The sequence below is a fragment of the Peromyscus eremicus genome, chromosome 17 (genome assembly GCF_949786415.1).
Source record: "Peromyscus eremicus chromosome 17, PerEre_H2_v1, whole genome shotgun sequence".
NCBI lineage: Eukaryota > Metazoa > Chordata > Mammalia > Rodentia > Cricetidae > Peromyscus > Peromyscus eremicus.
In genome coordinates this window covers 35,463,801-35,480,719 of record NC_081433.1, presented here as the reverse complement: position 1 = coordinate 35,480,719, position 16,919 = coordinate 35,463,801, and the positions used below count along the sequence as shown (strand labels likewise).

Sequence of the window (16,919 nt, the reverse complement as noted above, 5' to 3'; positions counted from 1 at the left end):
CCTTCACCCCATATCAAAATAAAATAAAATAAATTAATACCTTAACTATTTCCACTGTTAAGCATAACATATCAGAGGCAGGGGACCACTGCTCAACTTGTACAGACTTTAAATTGTGAATGGCTGAACACAACGTTTTGAGCTACTGAAACAAACTTCCAAGTTTCTTGTGTCATTGGGCATGTGTCTTTGTTCCTAGATGGCAGACTGTGCTTAAAAAAAAAAACCAAACCAAACAAAAACAAAAACAAAAACCAGAGCTGAATGGAGGTGACAGACACTAGACCACCTGCCTACCTGAAAACTTTTGTGGCCTTTTACACAACAACTGTCCAGGGATTCCTGCTGTACAGTTAATGGCAGCAAGCTGAAACTTCTGGTGCCATTTAAGAGTGTTGTGGTTTTCATCTGAAAAGTGCCACAGAAACACTATCAGCCCACAAGCAACTATTATAGGACACAGCATTCTTGCGATGCATAATAATGGCTGCGAACCCACACTCACACATCAAAGCCACCATACCAAGCAGCAGCAGCTAGGAGATTCATGCCTGTGGCTTGGGCCCCTGGGTGGTCCTGACCTCTCTGGAGTCATGTAATTATTTGTAAAGTAGGGAAAATGCAAGTAAGTGTTTTGAATCTCTACCCTTCTCACAAGGTCCCTACAAAGATTTCAGAGATGTCAGGGTGTGAACGTGATTGTAAAATACAAAGCACAAAGCATAGAGAATAGTGTGCTTTAAAATGAAGCTAAGAGATGGCAGAAGGGTTAGAAAGTATAAGTAAACAACAACAACAAAAAAAGAAAAACAAAGAAAGAAAAAAACCCCAAGGTTTGCTGGTCTCTCTGCGGGAGCCCATTTTCAGGTTTCTCTTGGCTTTACCCAGCAGGTCCGAATAGAGGATGATTAGGACCACTGGCCTGAGTGCAGGTGTCTGAGATGGTCTGCACTTGGCTGTGCTGGGGGAGGAGGTCTTTTGCTCCACCCCTTGGCGTCTCTATAAATACCTTAGGGCAGAGACAGTCAGGGCTCCTTGGAATAGGTTCCAAGCCCTCTCGAGGCTATTCTTTATCTATCTGTTTATCTCCACAATCTAAATCCTTCTATCTAATATTTCCTGCTGCTCGAACTCAAGAAAACTCTGGGGAGCTGTGGGGTTGGTGGGTAAACGCCCCGCATCTCTATGACTGTCTCCTTGAAGCTCAATTCTCTAAGACAACTGAGATAGATACAGAGTAGAAATTAGTCCAAAAAGAGTACCAGCGGCCCTTAGAAAAGTCGAATGTGTACTAAACTACCGATCCCGAAATGAACAGGCTTTGAGTAGGGCCTCAATCCAACCCATGGGTTGTAGCTCAGTGGTAGTGTTTGTCTAGCATACATAGGTCTTTAGGATCAATCCCCATTACTGCCCAAAAGAAGAAGGAAAAGAAAAAAGCCACCATGAAATTTCAAAGCCATTTTTAAATCTCAAGTAGACAGAAATAAATGATGCGGGTGATCAGGAGACTGACTTGGAATGTGCCTGCTGATATAACCATACATATAAAACAAAGATGCCTTCCTTGGGCTTGCTACCCATTTCTAACCTATTAAGTGCAGCCTCAAAATAAAATTCTTCAGATATTTCTCTCCAGACAGGAAGAAAGACAGCAGTGAATTAAAAATCTGTAAAAGGTAACCTATTTACTAGAGGAGATAAAGGTCAATGGAATGGGCAGAGGAAGGAGAGACACACACCTATAGTCAAGTAATAATAATGTGCCAAGTCCATCAATAACTATGCTAAAGGAATTTTTCTAAGCATAGTACCTCAGGGAAGAACGAAAGATGTGTTATCAGTGGGTACAGGTTGTCAACTCCTGCATTAACAAGATGCGAGCAAAATAACAAGCGTTTTGCCTTGCTCACCTAAGAGTGAAAAGAAATATAAGCAGTTACCTCTGTGTCTGGAAATAGAGACTGCATTATTATTCAGTGTGGGGAAACCCAAAAGATGATTCTGCTTACTTAACAGTCCCACTGCATGTTCCCTAAGCAGAGTGACATGGGAAAGCATGGACAAGAGTCTTTACTGTTGTATTTAAATAACCATAAGGTGGCAAAAGGCGCTCGGGGTTGGCTGGATTAGATAGCATCAAACAGCTGGCACAGAGGCTATCCTTAGCTGATTCCAGCTAACAGGCAGGGCAGGACAGGACAGTGGCTCAGCACAACAGAGGAAAGGTTATGAGCAGGGGCTCAAGGTTGGTTAGTGTGCCAGTCAGTTTTATGTCAACTTGACACAAGCTAGAGTCATCAGAGAGGAGGGAGCCTCAGTTGAGAAAATGCCTCCACATGATCAGGCTGTAGGCACGCCTGTAGGGCATTTTCTTAATCAGTGATTGATGCTATACGATATCTTCTTGTGGATGGAGCCATCCGTGTCCTGGGTTCTGTAAGAAAGCAGGCTGAGCAAGCCGAGAGGAGCAAGCCAGTAAGCACCCCTCCATGGCCTCTGCATCAGGTCCTGCCTCCAGGATCCTGTCCTCACTGCTTTTGATGTAGAACTATTATATGGAACTGTGAGTGAAATAAACCCTTTCCTCCCCAAGTTGCTTTTGGTCATGGTGCTTCATCACAGCAACAGTCACCCTAACTGAGACAGTTAGCTTGTTTGTGAAAGGCAACCGCTCTGTCATCCTCCACCTCCAGCCCTGACAGGGCCCCGGACTGCAGAGCATCCGCCAGAACTAGCGGACAGCCCATTCTGGGTGTCCTCAACAGTACAGTTTGGAAAGACAAAAAGGGAACTGGAATTTCTTTGTCTACCAGCTCCAGAAACACATGACACTAAGTTTATATCTAAAATTAATCTACAAGTTCAACTTTGATAATTTAAACACACACACGTTGGTTGGAATTATCTACTGCTCCTTTAATAAAGTTTTTTGGGAGAGGAGTATATGCGTATTTATTGCGTATCTGAAACTGAGCATTTTTAAGATTTAAAAAAAAAGCAATAACTGAGCTTCATATCTGCATCAAGGGGTCAGAGCTATACTCTAAAGATACCAAAAACAAACAAAATAGAAGAAGTAACAGTTTACAAGGCGTTCGATATCAGACCAAAAAAAAAGGAGTAAGTCTCAATTAGCTTTCAGTCTTCATGGTTTTCAGAATATTCATTCCTATAAAGTCCAGGAGATATGGAACAATACGATCTCCTGAAGATTTTTATCAATGTTAATGGCAGCATCATTTCCTATAACCAAACATGGTAACAGCCAAATGCCCATCCCTTACTGCGTGAGTAAACTGTATCTGCAGAAGGACACAAAGAGGGGACTTTAAGGCTCATCCAGAGCTTCATCATACATGAATCTCAAACAAATATGTAGAAGTGGAACCTTCCCCTGAAAATGGATACATCACGTCGGCCCACCTATGTGAATTCTAAGGGTAAACGTACTGTATATAACTAATATAAGGACAGGGGCAGAGCCGAGGTCATAGAGGGATGGGGGCACTGAGAATGACAGGGACTACAGAACGCCAAAAGAAAGTTCTTTGCAGTGAAGGGTATGCCCACTACTTGACAAGGTGACGGCTTCCTGGGTAACAGACAAATGTCAAGACTTACTCAACTGCAGTTTTTCGGTGTGTGCGGTTTACTGCATGTTAATTATGCCTCAAGGGAGCTTTTTAGAAGTTAAAAAAAAAAAAGACTTATTTTACATCAAAAACCTGGAAGATAACAAATACACTGAGCCTAAGACTTTGGTCTTTTCTGAAGCGGGCACATGCCGCCCGAGTAACCTTCAAAATTATCTGACGAACTGTAAGCTGTGTATCACTCCTCAAAGCTGATAACGGGAAGGCGTGTGCGCGTGCACAGGTGGAGTCAGTTGCCAGGGGTTACTGGAGGATAAGGAAGCTCACACTGGTCTCTTTTGTCTGGGGCTCCTCCTCTGTCCTTGGCATACCACGGAGCTATGATGCTGCTGCTTGCGTGAGCCGGCCGGTGTCAAGGCTCCAAACAATAAAATATCTGGGCTCCTGTCTCTCTCCCGCCTTGAGCAGAGGCACAATTTACGTTAAAAGAAGCAAACTGACCCTAACTGATATTTGATAGAACCAAACAAACAAACAACACAAAAAAAAAAGTTACTAAAAATCTACACACTGTTAACAAAAGTGTCTGTGTTAGGAAAGGAAAATGAATTATTAAGCCTTTTGCCCGGGTGCCTAAAATGAGAAATCTCATCAAACCCTACTTATAATTGGTATACTAACAACTGTCTGAGACGTAGAAAGACAGCCTCAGCACCATAATTAAACACTGGAAGATACTAAAAGAAGAAGCTCATTCAAGCTTGCCGCTTGGAGACCAAAACTTAAAAAAAAATTTACCAAACTCAGCTCCAGAATATTTTTTTAAAAAAATCTTTTTTGTCAACAACAAGAACAAAAATAATTGGGATGTTTCCCTCACTTACAAAATGACTATAAGGAGGTCATTTAAATGTCTACAAAATGTTCTAAGGGCTTTATACAGACTCTGGAAAAAAAGTCTTTATACAGACTCCATACTCACAAAGGCAACATGAACGCTATCTTTAGTTGTTACTCTGGTATTCCAGTGTCCGGGCTGCTATCCATTCACCTAGCTCTGTCTCTTAGACTCTAACTACTCCATCTGCTCCCTCACCTTCAAAATCATCCCCACAGCACTTCCAGGGGCTATTTCCTGACTGTCCCACACCATCAGTCTGTGCCCAGTTCCTCCACACACCTTCATTACGGGCTGGGTCACACCACACGCCCTTCCCTGCCCTCCTTCACACCTCCAAATGCCATGCCTGTAAAGCACTACAGGGGCCGCATTCCCAGTGCAAACACAGAAAACGCCTCATGTCCAAACAGACACTATGAATGTTGGGTTTTCCGTGGTCTTAACTCGACAGACGATAATCACGGGGAAGCCAATGTGCACTTCACCCTACATTTGTTTATTCAAAGAAAATACACAGCTGTATTAATCCACTAAAACCTTGGTTGTCTCAGATACATTGAACAAGCAACTGAAACATGCAAGAGAAACAAGCTGCAGCACATTTTCCACAAAAGACTCTGAGGACTCGAGGGGGACTAACCTTATTAAGAGTGTACATCGCTCACCGCTAATCCTAAAGCCTAACCCCCCCAATGTCTGTTTCCTCCATGGTCCCAGGAGGAAGGCCTAACTCCGACTACATCTCAAGAGTTCCAGCCCAGTGATTTTCTCCTTTGGCCGTTAATTACTAAGGACCCTGATTTAAGGTCTCCAGGTGGTGTTCCAGGTCAGTAAATCACAAGAACTTTCTTCTTTCAGATCGTCTTTCAGCAGCTCCCACAATTCAGCCCCCCATTTTAACAAACCACCTCTTACAACTCAGGGTCTGCTCAATGGTTTCAGGGGATGAGGCTCCTATTAATACCTGAGTGGGCCTTGGGAGGACCCCGCTGAGATCTTCTGCTGAGCTGGGAGAACAGAACCATTTGGAGACGTAACTCATGAAACGGTACTTACTCTATTTTCTTAACAATATGCTTGCTGAGCCAGAGCTATTTTGGGATCTTTAAAGACATGGTGATTTGTGGAACTCTCTTTACTAAACATACAGTTTGTAACACGCTTCTCAGCAACTAGGCCCACACACTATACTTAGCCTCCACTCCTATCTGCCTTCAAGCCCTCAAAAACAACCTGTTTGGAGACTGATGCATTTTCTCCTGCTATCTTACCAGCAGGATACCTGTGCTTCTCACCCAGGGGTGCGAGCTGACTGTGAACTCCTCGAGGGTGTGTATTCACACAGAAGATAAGGAAGATGCAGGAATCCACAGGCCTCATTTCCTAAGAGCCACAGAGCAGACTCAAAGGGAAGGCAAGACTGGACACAGGCTCATTCCAGGGGACATGACCCTGGCGTCATTATTCCTGAGACCTAACCTAGACAACTTTAACTTTCTTTCTCCTATTAATTATGCCCAGACCCGCAGTATTTGCTCTGATAATAGAAAGGCATTTATCACTTGCTTTCCTCCCCCTTCGCGGGGGACTTAATCTAATCTAAAAGAGGGACTCAAGGCATACGATGGAAACATTTTAGAAATTTAATTCTTTAAACAGTTTTAAGCAGAGCTATCCCATCAAGGCTTTTTCCTCTAGACTTCTCTCTCTTTCGATACTGGGACCACCCCTTCAGTTCAGGCATGCTTTTTGGACTCTTAAACCCTCCTCTGAAATTATTTTAAACTCACAGGTTTCTTCTTTTACAGCTGGCAATGTGTTTTAAGTTTCTGACTCTTACTTAGTTTTTGGATAACTTTCATCTGATTTCACAACGAAAGTGGAACCTAATTACCACCTGTACAGCGAAAACAGTACATATCACACTGCTAAAGCAAGCCTTTTGCTGGAGTAGAGACTGCCTGAAACTCGGCATGGTCTGGCCATGATGCTAACCTACTTCTTAGGCTCCAGGTCCACCATGCTACCGTCAATGCTCCTAAAAAACGGAACACTCTCACTCAGATCCTATCACTTCTCTTTTACATACTTGAGTTTTTTAAGGCTTAATCAGTCTTGACACTCAATTTTCTAAGAATCCAAACTGGACCAGAATTTTCCCAAAAAGCTAGAGTATAATGATCCCTAAACAAAATAAATCTTGAAGTCACTCAACTATTAAAGAAAAGATAAGTCTCTGTAATGTTAGGCTGAAATATGCTGACAAGAGTTTTACAAACTAACAGTTCAAGCCCCCTTACACACACACACACACACACACACACACACACACACACACACACACACACAAAGGGGATAGAACCTAGCTGCATATATGTTGGGCAAATGCTTGGTCACTAAGTCATATCAGCCCTTAAACAACATTTTTCAAGGGATCAAGAACAGTACGCCTTCATGACCTCCATGGGTAGCTACACACGGGCATTTCCTCCACAAACTTAGAACTCAGGTGCCTATCCTCTTAAGATTTGCTTCATTTTAAGTTCAAGGAAACAAAGTGAGAAATAAGAATGGTGTGGGGAGGAGACATGATAAGGAGGATAAAGCTCTTAACTTTCTGACATTCAAACAAAGGTAAGACAGCTGTACCTATCTTGCTCTGTAGAATGCCAGGTTCATCAGATTCTACCAGCAAAGATGGAAGAAACACACGCTATTTTTCAGGCCAGTAACTGACAGGCTAAGCCACTTCATCATCCTACAAGGAAAGTGTCCTTTCAACGTCATACAGTAGCTGCTGTTTTAACTGACTAATAATAATAAAATGAAATTCTTCTGCACTCAACACGTAAGGTTTTCATAGCTCAAACGCAGCCAGGTTGCTCGCTGTGCAAAACGATAACTACACCGGTCATCTCCTTTCGGCGTGGGAAATAAAGAGGCCTAAGAAGCAGGACAGGAATGAAACACATTAGCCAATGGAGAAGAGCAGAGACTGTGGGCTCACAGGATGGAGGAAGATCCGCTGGTCATGGAGTCAACCTTCGAAGAAGCAGAGGGTCACACCACACATTTTTACTTCCTTCCACTATGAGCACGTGTGATTATCGGTGTGCGAGTCTGTGCCTGTGAGGGCAGGTGCCTCGGAGGCCAGAGGCATTAGACATCCCGAAGCAGAAGTTGCAGAAGGTTGACAGCCACCCAAAGTGGGTGCTGGGAATTGAACTTGGGACTTCTGTGAGAGGAGCACATGCTCTTGAACCACAGAGCTGTCTCTCCAGCCCCTGTGGGGTGCCAGACTTAGAACAAAGAAGGAAATGGCTGGGGTGTCAGCTCATGAGAGTTATGGCCTCCAACCCTATGGTGGCTTAGCCCCGATTCTGTTACCTCCAGTCAGAGCGCTGGGAAAAACTTAAGTCAGTACTCACAAAGCAATGAACCGTGAAAGAAAACCTAATACTCTTCCCAAATAAAGCGCCATTATAAAACTTCAGATACACAGTAGCAGAATTTGCTCTGGGTTTATTATATCATGGTTGAACTAGTACTGAAATATCGAAAACTGCTTTAGACCCAGAGTGCAAAGCTTTACTGTGAGCAAAATCATAAACCAGCTATATCAGTGGTTCTCAACCTTCCTAATGCTGAGACCCTTTAATACGTTTCTCAGGTTGTGGTGACCCCCTCCCCCACCATAAAATTATTTTCGTTGTTACTTCATAACTAATTTTGCTACTGTTTATGAATCGTAATATAAATATCTGTGGTTTTCCAATGGTCGTTGGGGGGTCGCGATCCATACGCTGAGAACCACTGAGTTATGTGGTAGGAAGCCCAAAGAGGTTAAACACGCTTGGATTGAATTTCATCCACCGTAAAAGTTTATCTGAAAAGGAAAGGGAAGAGCCAAGCCAAAGAAAGCTCAGCAACAAAGAAATGCTAACTTAGTCCTCCTCAACTGGGAGAGTGTACTCACACACACCCAGTCCATTTAAAAGTACAGACAGACCTGTTTTAGGATGTATTAAGAAGAATCCTTGTGGATTGCCACTTGTAATTTTGTATGTCAGCTTGTCACTGGAGCTAGAATCAGGGTCGAATGCCTCAATCTGGACCACGGACACATCCTTGGGTGAATTTTCCATTATCTCTGGATAGTACACAGGCTCTGATGTCTGTGGTGCGTTGTCATTGACATCCTCCACCTCTATGTAGACCTCTATGAAGGACGACAGGGGTACCACACCCTGATCCGTGGCATAGACTGTGAGCCAGTAGTGGGAAGTCGATTCCCTGTCCAGTCGGTCCGACGTCTCTATGACACCTAGAGAGAAACAGTCAAAACAAAAAGTTAACGAGATGCCACAAGATGCCACTTACTAGACGCAGGAACTTCAGCAGGCTATCTATCCTCTTTAGCCTCAGCTTCCCTTCCAACAGAATGGAGGTAACTACAAGCTCCTTAATGATTGATTAAATGAGCGAATACCTACATAATGGTCAAATATGTAGCATATAATACCGACTACAGAAGTATTTACAACTACTTAAAAAATGTCTCATCTAAATCTGAAAATACCCCAGGGTATAGGCACTAAGAGATCATCTTCTGGTCTAATAAGTACTCTGTTTTCCCAAGGTAACATGTATGGCTACTTGAAATGTGTTGGCTTCCATGGAGATTAAGCAGGAAACCAAAGACAAACCAGAGTCAGGGCTCAGCTCCATGGCCTCAGTCCCACTCCTTAAGCCACAGCCCAGGGACAGAGACCAGGGCGAACATTCCTCCAGACATCTGAGTTAGACTACCCAGTCCTTTGAAAACCACTAAGAAAAGAAAATGGGAAACGTTTGCAAGCCTAGCATAAGAAACTGCTCAGGTTTCTTACATACTAAACTTCTTAATATTTTTAACCATCTTAAGCAAACCAGTATGGCATAAAAACATAAATTCTCCCTGTTATGTTCTAAACTGTAGAAGTGTGTATCTTCCCTAGCTACTCATGATATTCTGGCTCCTCATATAAAGCACGATAGCTATCCACTTAATGAGTAAACTGCTCCAGTATGATGGCTGGCGTTGGGATACAGAGGCTTCCGTTGAGACCTAAACTAGAACCCATGTTTATAGAGAGAACTGGTAAGAGAGAAAGTGTACAATGGCTGAGCAGGGTCAAGAGGACTGGTGTATTCCGGCTCCGTCGTGGAAATCTAGTAAGACTTTGACTCCAGAATCCTCCCCCAACAAAGTGATTAGAAGTGGAAATACCAACTCTCTTAAGCAAATTTGGCCTTTCACTGAATGGCATAATCTTTGCCTTTTGGCTCCCAGAATGATTGATCATTGTGAACTGATGGTACCTCAGCACTCAACACCATGCACCTGACTGCACTTCAGAAATCCTCCGACCTCAGAATCACTGATCAGATGCAAAACACAAAATCAAAAACCAAGGTCATCTATGCTCAGCAGTAAGACAGTATTTATCTCAACCACTAACCCGGGTTATGTATTTAAATTATGAAAGAAGCTCTTAACTGTGTGCAACACAATGCTTTGAAATGTGGATACAATGTAGAGTGGTTCAGCTGAGCTAATCAATCATGCATTACCTCCTCCTATAGTTAGGTATGCGTGTGCGCATGTGTGTGCACGTGTGTGTGTGTGTGTGTGTGTGTGTGTAAAATACTTAATACCTACTCAACAATTTTTCAGACACAATACATGGTTATTATAGTGCTCCTATTTGGGATTATTTAAATTTAAGTGCTTGCTTATTTGGGGGTGATATCAGAAAAAGTCACAGAATAATGAATAACCAAATGTAAAGTGAAGTACCTTAAGATGAATGTTTACAGCCACTTATGATTAACAATCGATTACACATTAAAATGGTTCCTCTTTTCCTCTAACCCAAACACAAGCTATACATATTCAATAATTCATTAAATGACTATATGGTATAACTGTTTGTATCTGCAACAAATATAAATCTTTTCTATTTTCCCTTGTTGACTGCAGCCATCATGTCACCCAAGGAAATCAGAGACACGGGCTGTTTCCCCTCCCCGGATTACATATTAACCAAATGAAGGCGCATATGCTTCTCTCCCATGCTGCTGCTCCATTAAAATGCAATTAAATTCATTGGACAAGTGAAGTATTATTAGAAAATTTCAAGCAGACAGACACATGGTGATTTTACCCCCTGCCTTTCACTTCTAACTATCAAATATTTCACGCTGCTCTCTCTTTTTTTTTAATCGTAGTCCTTCCAATGTAATTATAAGCTCATAAAACAATCGACAATTACATAAACAATTTACTCGGGGTTTACTCTATGCCAGGCATCATGGTAGTCCTGCACTGTCCTGTTGGATCTTTTCTACACTAGTGGTGCTATTGTCCTCAGCTCCTGATGAAAAACTCAAGAAATGAGGAACTTTCCCAGGGCCACCGTAAAGGGCAGCAGCATTCATGTGAATTCAGAGCCAGCACGGATCCTGGTCAGGTCTATTCTGTGAACAATAATCGGAGGATTAAAAAAAAAAAAAAGTGTGATAACCCGGAAGACAAGACAGGCTTCATATCCCACGCATTTCTTTAATGTCAGTATTCAGGTGAAGATTATGTATTCATTCAAATACAACAGCTTTAAGGGGAAACTATAAAATGCAAGCATGTTACGATGGAAAACTGGTTATTTACTTTCATGTTTTTTTTTCCCCCTAGTCTCTCATCTGTGTAGCCTTCTACTGAGAACTGGTTTCTCCCCACCGCACCCCAGTCAACCAGGCAAGAGGGGGAAGAGGGGCCATGTTCCTCTTAAGGCAAACCCCTACCATGAACTCCGAGCTATGGCCAGGGGCTATGGGCAAGAGGGGAGGAGGAGCCATGTTCCTCTTAAAGTGAATCCCTACCATGAATTCCTAGCTATGACTGGATATAAATAAAGGTTGAAAAGGTTGAAAATGAAACACAGTGGTTCTGGCTCAGATATAAAGAAAAACAGGGTTGTATCAAATGTTAATTAAAGACTAAGATTACGGAGCGAGAGGCCCACTTTCCTATGGCATGAAGTCACGGGCTGTGAGGAGCATAGAATGCGTACTGATATACCCCCTCGATCAAATCAGGGGTTGATAGGAATCTAGTCTGTTCTTTATAGAAAGCCTCATTTCTAAAATAAACCACATGCCAGCCTTCTACAAGTATGACTAGAAATAATGTTTAGTGTTGGGGTCACTCTGAGTCCTTATTCCTATAACTAGTACTTCCTAAAGCTACTACCAACACAGGGGAAAAACAAAAACAAAAATTAAAAAAAAAATGAAAAATAAAAAAATAAAATAAAATTGAAGCCTTCAAGCCATCACTGGGTGTGAATCAGACAACTGTACTCATTCTTAAAATTTGACTCCTATTCTTAACTCTCTTGTTTATGAATCAACTTTCAGTTGTTGATAATCTGTAATAAGTTCTTTCGTATAAGAAGTTACAAACTCATTCTTCCTGGGAAAAATAAGGAACTAATGAAATCTATAGTCTTTATAGATTTTTTTTTAAGCACATAAAATAAACCTTTAATCTTCAGACTCTCCTAGAGTTTACATTCTGTCCTCAACAACCTGCGTTTTGTTCCCCTAGCACTCTCTGTTCCTGGTTTTAATGTTCTATCTTTCATGTCTTCGCTTTTAAAACAAAAACAGAACGGCTGCTATGAGATGGAATCTCCCGCTTCCGTCTCCCTGGTGCTGGGATCGTAGATGCCTGTCACCATGCCTGGCTTCCCCCTTCTTAGACAGCAGTTAACAGTGTGTGACAAGAGGACTGATAAAGCCACGGTGTCAAGAGGAAGAGGCAACCCTGCCTTCTAGAGAATTCCCTCCAGCCAGATGCAGAAGAAAAATCCAGTGAGGATGGAGAGGAACAAGGAAATTACAGGATTCTAACTTCCTGAGGAATGTGGGACCCACCCGCACAGGACTATCAGGGAGACCAGGGAGACTACCTGTGACGGTCATGCTGAGCACAGAAGACGGGTTCAGACATGCTTGTTCTAGGCACTGCCCAGCACTGTAGCATAATTGGGAACTGTTCCTTTACTTTGAAGAAGTATTCCAGAAGTCCTAAGTGCCCAACTTTCTAACTTTGAGAGTACAATGAAAACATTAAAAAAAAAAAAAAAAGTTGTTAATAAGCTGAACAGTCTGAAAAAAGAGCTGGAAACATGAAACTATTAGCTAAGAATATTTATCATTCCTAACATGCTTGATGGGATTGCAAAGCCACCGCCAGATGTCACTATGGAAACTGACTTTAAATATGCATCTACTGAAATCACTGCTACACTCAACGGAAAGAAAGATCATGTGATTTCTAAAAGAGCACTCAGCTGTAAATGGGAGGTCTTGATCAAATGCCTCCACTCAAGACTTAGGGATCTATGTGGAAGGGGAGGAGGAAGGATGTCAGAGAGTCAGAGGTGATGGGTGATTCCAGGGAAACAGAGTCACCCAGATACAGTGGGCCTGATAGACAGGTGAACTCAGAGAGACCATGGCAGTGTGCACAAGACCTATAAAGGTTAAAACCAGACAAAATCTCTGCATTAAGAAGGGGTACAGGCCAGATGGTGGTGGCTCATGCCTTTAATCCCAGCACTCGGGAGGCAGAGCCAGGTGGATCTCTGTGACTTTGAGGCCAGCCTGGGCTACAGAGTGAGCTCCAGGAAAGGCACAAAGCTACACAGAGAAACCCTGTCTCGAAAAACCAAAAAAGGGTAGATGACACAAAGTCCCAACCTGAACCAAGAAGCTCTTTGTAATTATTACCTTCAGGCAAAGGGAAAAAGAGTTTTCTCCAAAGGAGTGTCACCAGGTGTATCCACCACACTCCAGGGCAAGCCCTGTGCCCAAGAGGAGTTGGCCAACACAAAACCTTCTCCACGTTTTTTGTTAGATGTTTTGTTTGGCTGTTTGGTCTTTTTAACTTGTTTAATAGATTCTCATTTCCTTTGATCTGTTTCTTTTGTGCAAGAGAAGAAGAGAAAAGATGTAGTTGGGTGGGTAAGGAGGTAGGTAGGATCTTGAAACGTGGGGAGGGAAAGAATGTAATCAAAATATATTGTATGAAAGAAAGCTAATGTTTAAAACATGAAGAAAAAGAGAAATATCGCTGTGGCAGGACTTCCTTCTGAAAGGATGCAGCAGATATTTAATGAAACAGGTACAGATGCCATCCTCCCCTGGCCTGATTTCTCCAGGCTTATGGCACATAACACCACTTGTCACATAAACAGTTAAAAGTAAAGCACGCTTTCCAAGCCTGCCTTGTTCGCACACCATGGATGGTTGGCTTTACTCTTACTTCCAATCCTGCCCTCAACATCTACCACTTGCACCAGCTGACATGACACAGTGGCCCCAGTTTTGACACAGTAACTTCTGTAAGGCAAAATGAAGTTGCCGCACTGCCAAAAATAATTCAAGTGACTCAAATTTCCATGCCCACAGAATACCTCGCTTGTTGAAGTTCTGCCGATTTTATTTAAGGGACCATGACCGTTAATAGGTCCTAGTGCCAGAGATTTTGACAAAAAGCTTGTTATTTCTGACTCCTTGGTTACTCCCACTCCAAAATAAGTTCAATCCACAACTTTACACTGCCCACCCTTAAAACTGGGAGGGGCTGGGGATGCAGCTTGGTGAGGGAACTTGCCAGAGAGCACAGGGTCTTGGGTCTGAGTCTCAGCATGCCTCACCCACCCAACCCCAATCTCCAAAACTCATGTTTTAGTGTCTTTTTTTTTATTATAAATACAAAACAAGGTAATGAAAGGTTTATTCTGGCTCACACCACCAGAATACTATGATCAACTGTCACATGCCTCTGAGCCTTTTAAAGGAGTGAAATTTCTGAAATCTGATTCTTCATTAAAAGAACCACCAATTTCACATGCAACATTATTTAATAAGAAGAAACCCTTGAATTCTTTTAGAACAATGTGATTGATCATATTAGGTGTGTGTGTAAATTATATATGATACAAAACATTATTTTATATATTTTATGCATATGTAAATATTATATAATATACAAGTTAATATTATATAATTTATAATTTTATACAAACACAGAAAAAAATGCCCTTGCCTGCTTCAGCCATTATTTGGCAAAGTAATGCTACTGACCAATAAAGAAAAGAAATGGAAAGGAAGATTCTGGTAAACTGAGGATGGTTAAGATTCTGAAGTGGCTATTTACTCGGTCTACTTGATTGGAGAATGAAACAGAAGAAACACTTTCAGTATTACAGTAAGAAGTTTATGTAATTGTTCATTTTGTACAGAAAGAAATTTATATAATTATTTTGAACAGAAAAGACTGAAACTAAATTCTTGTACTTTTGAAAACAGAATGGCCCGTGTATATGAACATACACATACATGTAATTAAAACTGCAATTTCTTGAAGTCGCATGACTAAACAAACGCCAAACACTCTGCGTAAGAAACAGCAGCAAGCTGGAAGCGCTGTCTCATGCCTGTAATCTCAGTCAGTACACAGGAGGCTGGGTACGAAACTGCCCCCGAGTTTGACGCCAGCCTGGGCTCCGGTGTGAGCACTTGCTAAGTAACAAAAACAGAACAGAAAGGGAAGACGAGGAAAAGAAACAAGGAGCGAAAGAGGAACATGGTTAAAATAAATAAAAGCAAACACATGATCTAAAGCCACCTCTTATCTCTTACAGGCCAGACAAAATGCTAGGCAGAGTACTCACCCTACAGAGAAACCCCTTTGTACGGAAGACTGCCATCAACCACATATAATTCCTAGCTCTCCCTCTGAGCTGAAGACATGTTACTGACTACTATGTCTCAATTTTTCCAAGCCACTAGAGCTTGTCTTGACTCTCATGTTATAAAAAGCCATTTATATCCGGGAGTAGAGGAAATTTGTGATAATAAAGGCGACTGTAGTGCTCAGGTGTGCCAGCCACTTGTGAACCTATGTTTAACAATGCACAGTCTAACATCTTCAACAATTAACATTTCAAAGTATGTCTGCATGAACTTACAAAGTTTTAGGTTTACAATTTCTGTACTTTGATATCTAGCATTAAGTCATAAATTAATGATTCAAAGGAGTTTCTTCCTATGTAGCAATGGTCAAATTTGGTTTTTATTATTACTACTTAGTCTGGCTTCTTTAATCAAAAAATATGTATCTCTAAACTTTCATCTGAAATTGTTGAGGTAGCTTTAAGGTAATCTAAGCAAGCTCTTAGGCCAGAAGCTTACTGGCCTCACATTAATTAACTGCATAATCTGATTTGAGGTATCATGTTTCAAGTCTGGAGATTTAATCAGCAGTCACTCCCAGGGCAAGCTCCGCAGACCCATGCTTTCAAGCCTTGTGGAGAGAGGACTCGAATTCTGACGTCCACATCAGAATCACAGACACTTCTGATCAGTGATACTTCTGACGAGGGCTTGCACGGTGAAACTCTCTTTGTAAAGAGGCTCATCCTTGGGTATGAAAAGTTATGCGAATACCAATACATATTAAGATTGCCTTTGGTGAAACTGAAATACAAAGTATATTCAACTCAACAAACTAATGGTAACATTTCTAGACATTTGTTGGGAACTTTAGGAAACTATTTCAATGAATACATTCTTACTTGTAGACTAGTGAATGTACTTCACAAGCACTTTGCATGATATATATATATATATATGTACATATATATGTCTCATACATATATGAGACAGTCTTACTATATAGTTCTGGCTGTCTTGTAACTCATTATGTAGACCAGGCTAGCCCCAAACTCACAGCGATCCAACTGCATTTGCCTCCTGAGTGACTACATTAAAGACGTGCAAAACCAGGGTGCTGTTGCCATCTACTTGGGAAGGTGATCTTATCAACCCATCAGTGGTTGAGGGGAAATTACACACTCTGAAGTTTGCCAATGCTTGACCATGACCCAGAAGCAACACAGTTGAAATCAAGCGCCTAACCGGCACATCAAGGAAGCTCAGGAGTCAGGCGACTCAATGCAATTGAAGAGAACTCAACACCACTCCATTCCACCATAACATACAGTACAATGTTACTGTACTTACCACACACACCATCTCCCTATCCTGTCCCGACTATACTCATACTACATAAAACAATATATTGTAGTAATAATAACAGGATAGATATCATGAGATAACTGTGAATACATTATTAATGTTAAAACACTAAGCAGGAAGTACCCCCAGAGTTCTCAATCAAAAGCCAGTTATAAAAGTTTATGGCAGGTCAAAAGTGACAATTTAAGGTAAACCCCTTGAGAAAGAAATGTCGATAAATTCTTTCTTAGTTTGAATGCAGGCCTCAACACTGACCTAACAGGTATTTGACT

General features: G+C 41.7%; 1 protein-coding gene across 1 annotated transcript in view; it reads right to left on the bottom strand.

Annotated features, from left to right (window-relative positions):
• Fat1 (FAT atypical cadherin 1) overlaps nt 1–16,919 on the bottom strand; it is a 122,051-nt gene that overhangs the window by 58,374 nt on the left and 46,758 nt on the right. Inside the window, exon 3 of the mRNA XM_059245074.1 lies at nt 8,507–8,821. Coding sequence (XP_059101057.1) covers nt 8,507–8,821 — 315 coding nt within the window. The remainder of the gene's footprint in view (nt 1–8,506; nt 8,822–16,919) is intronic.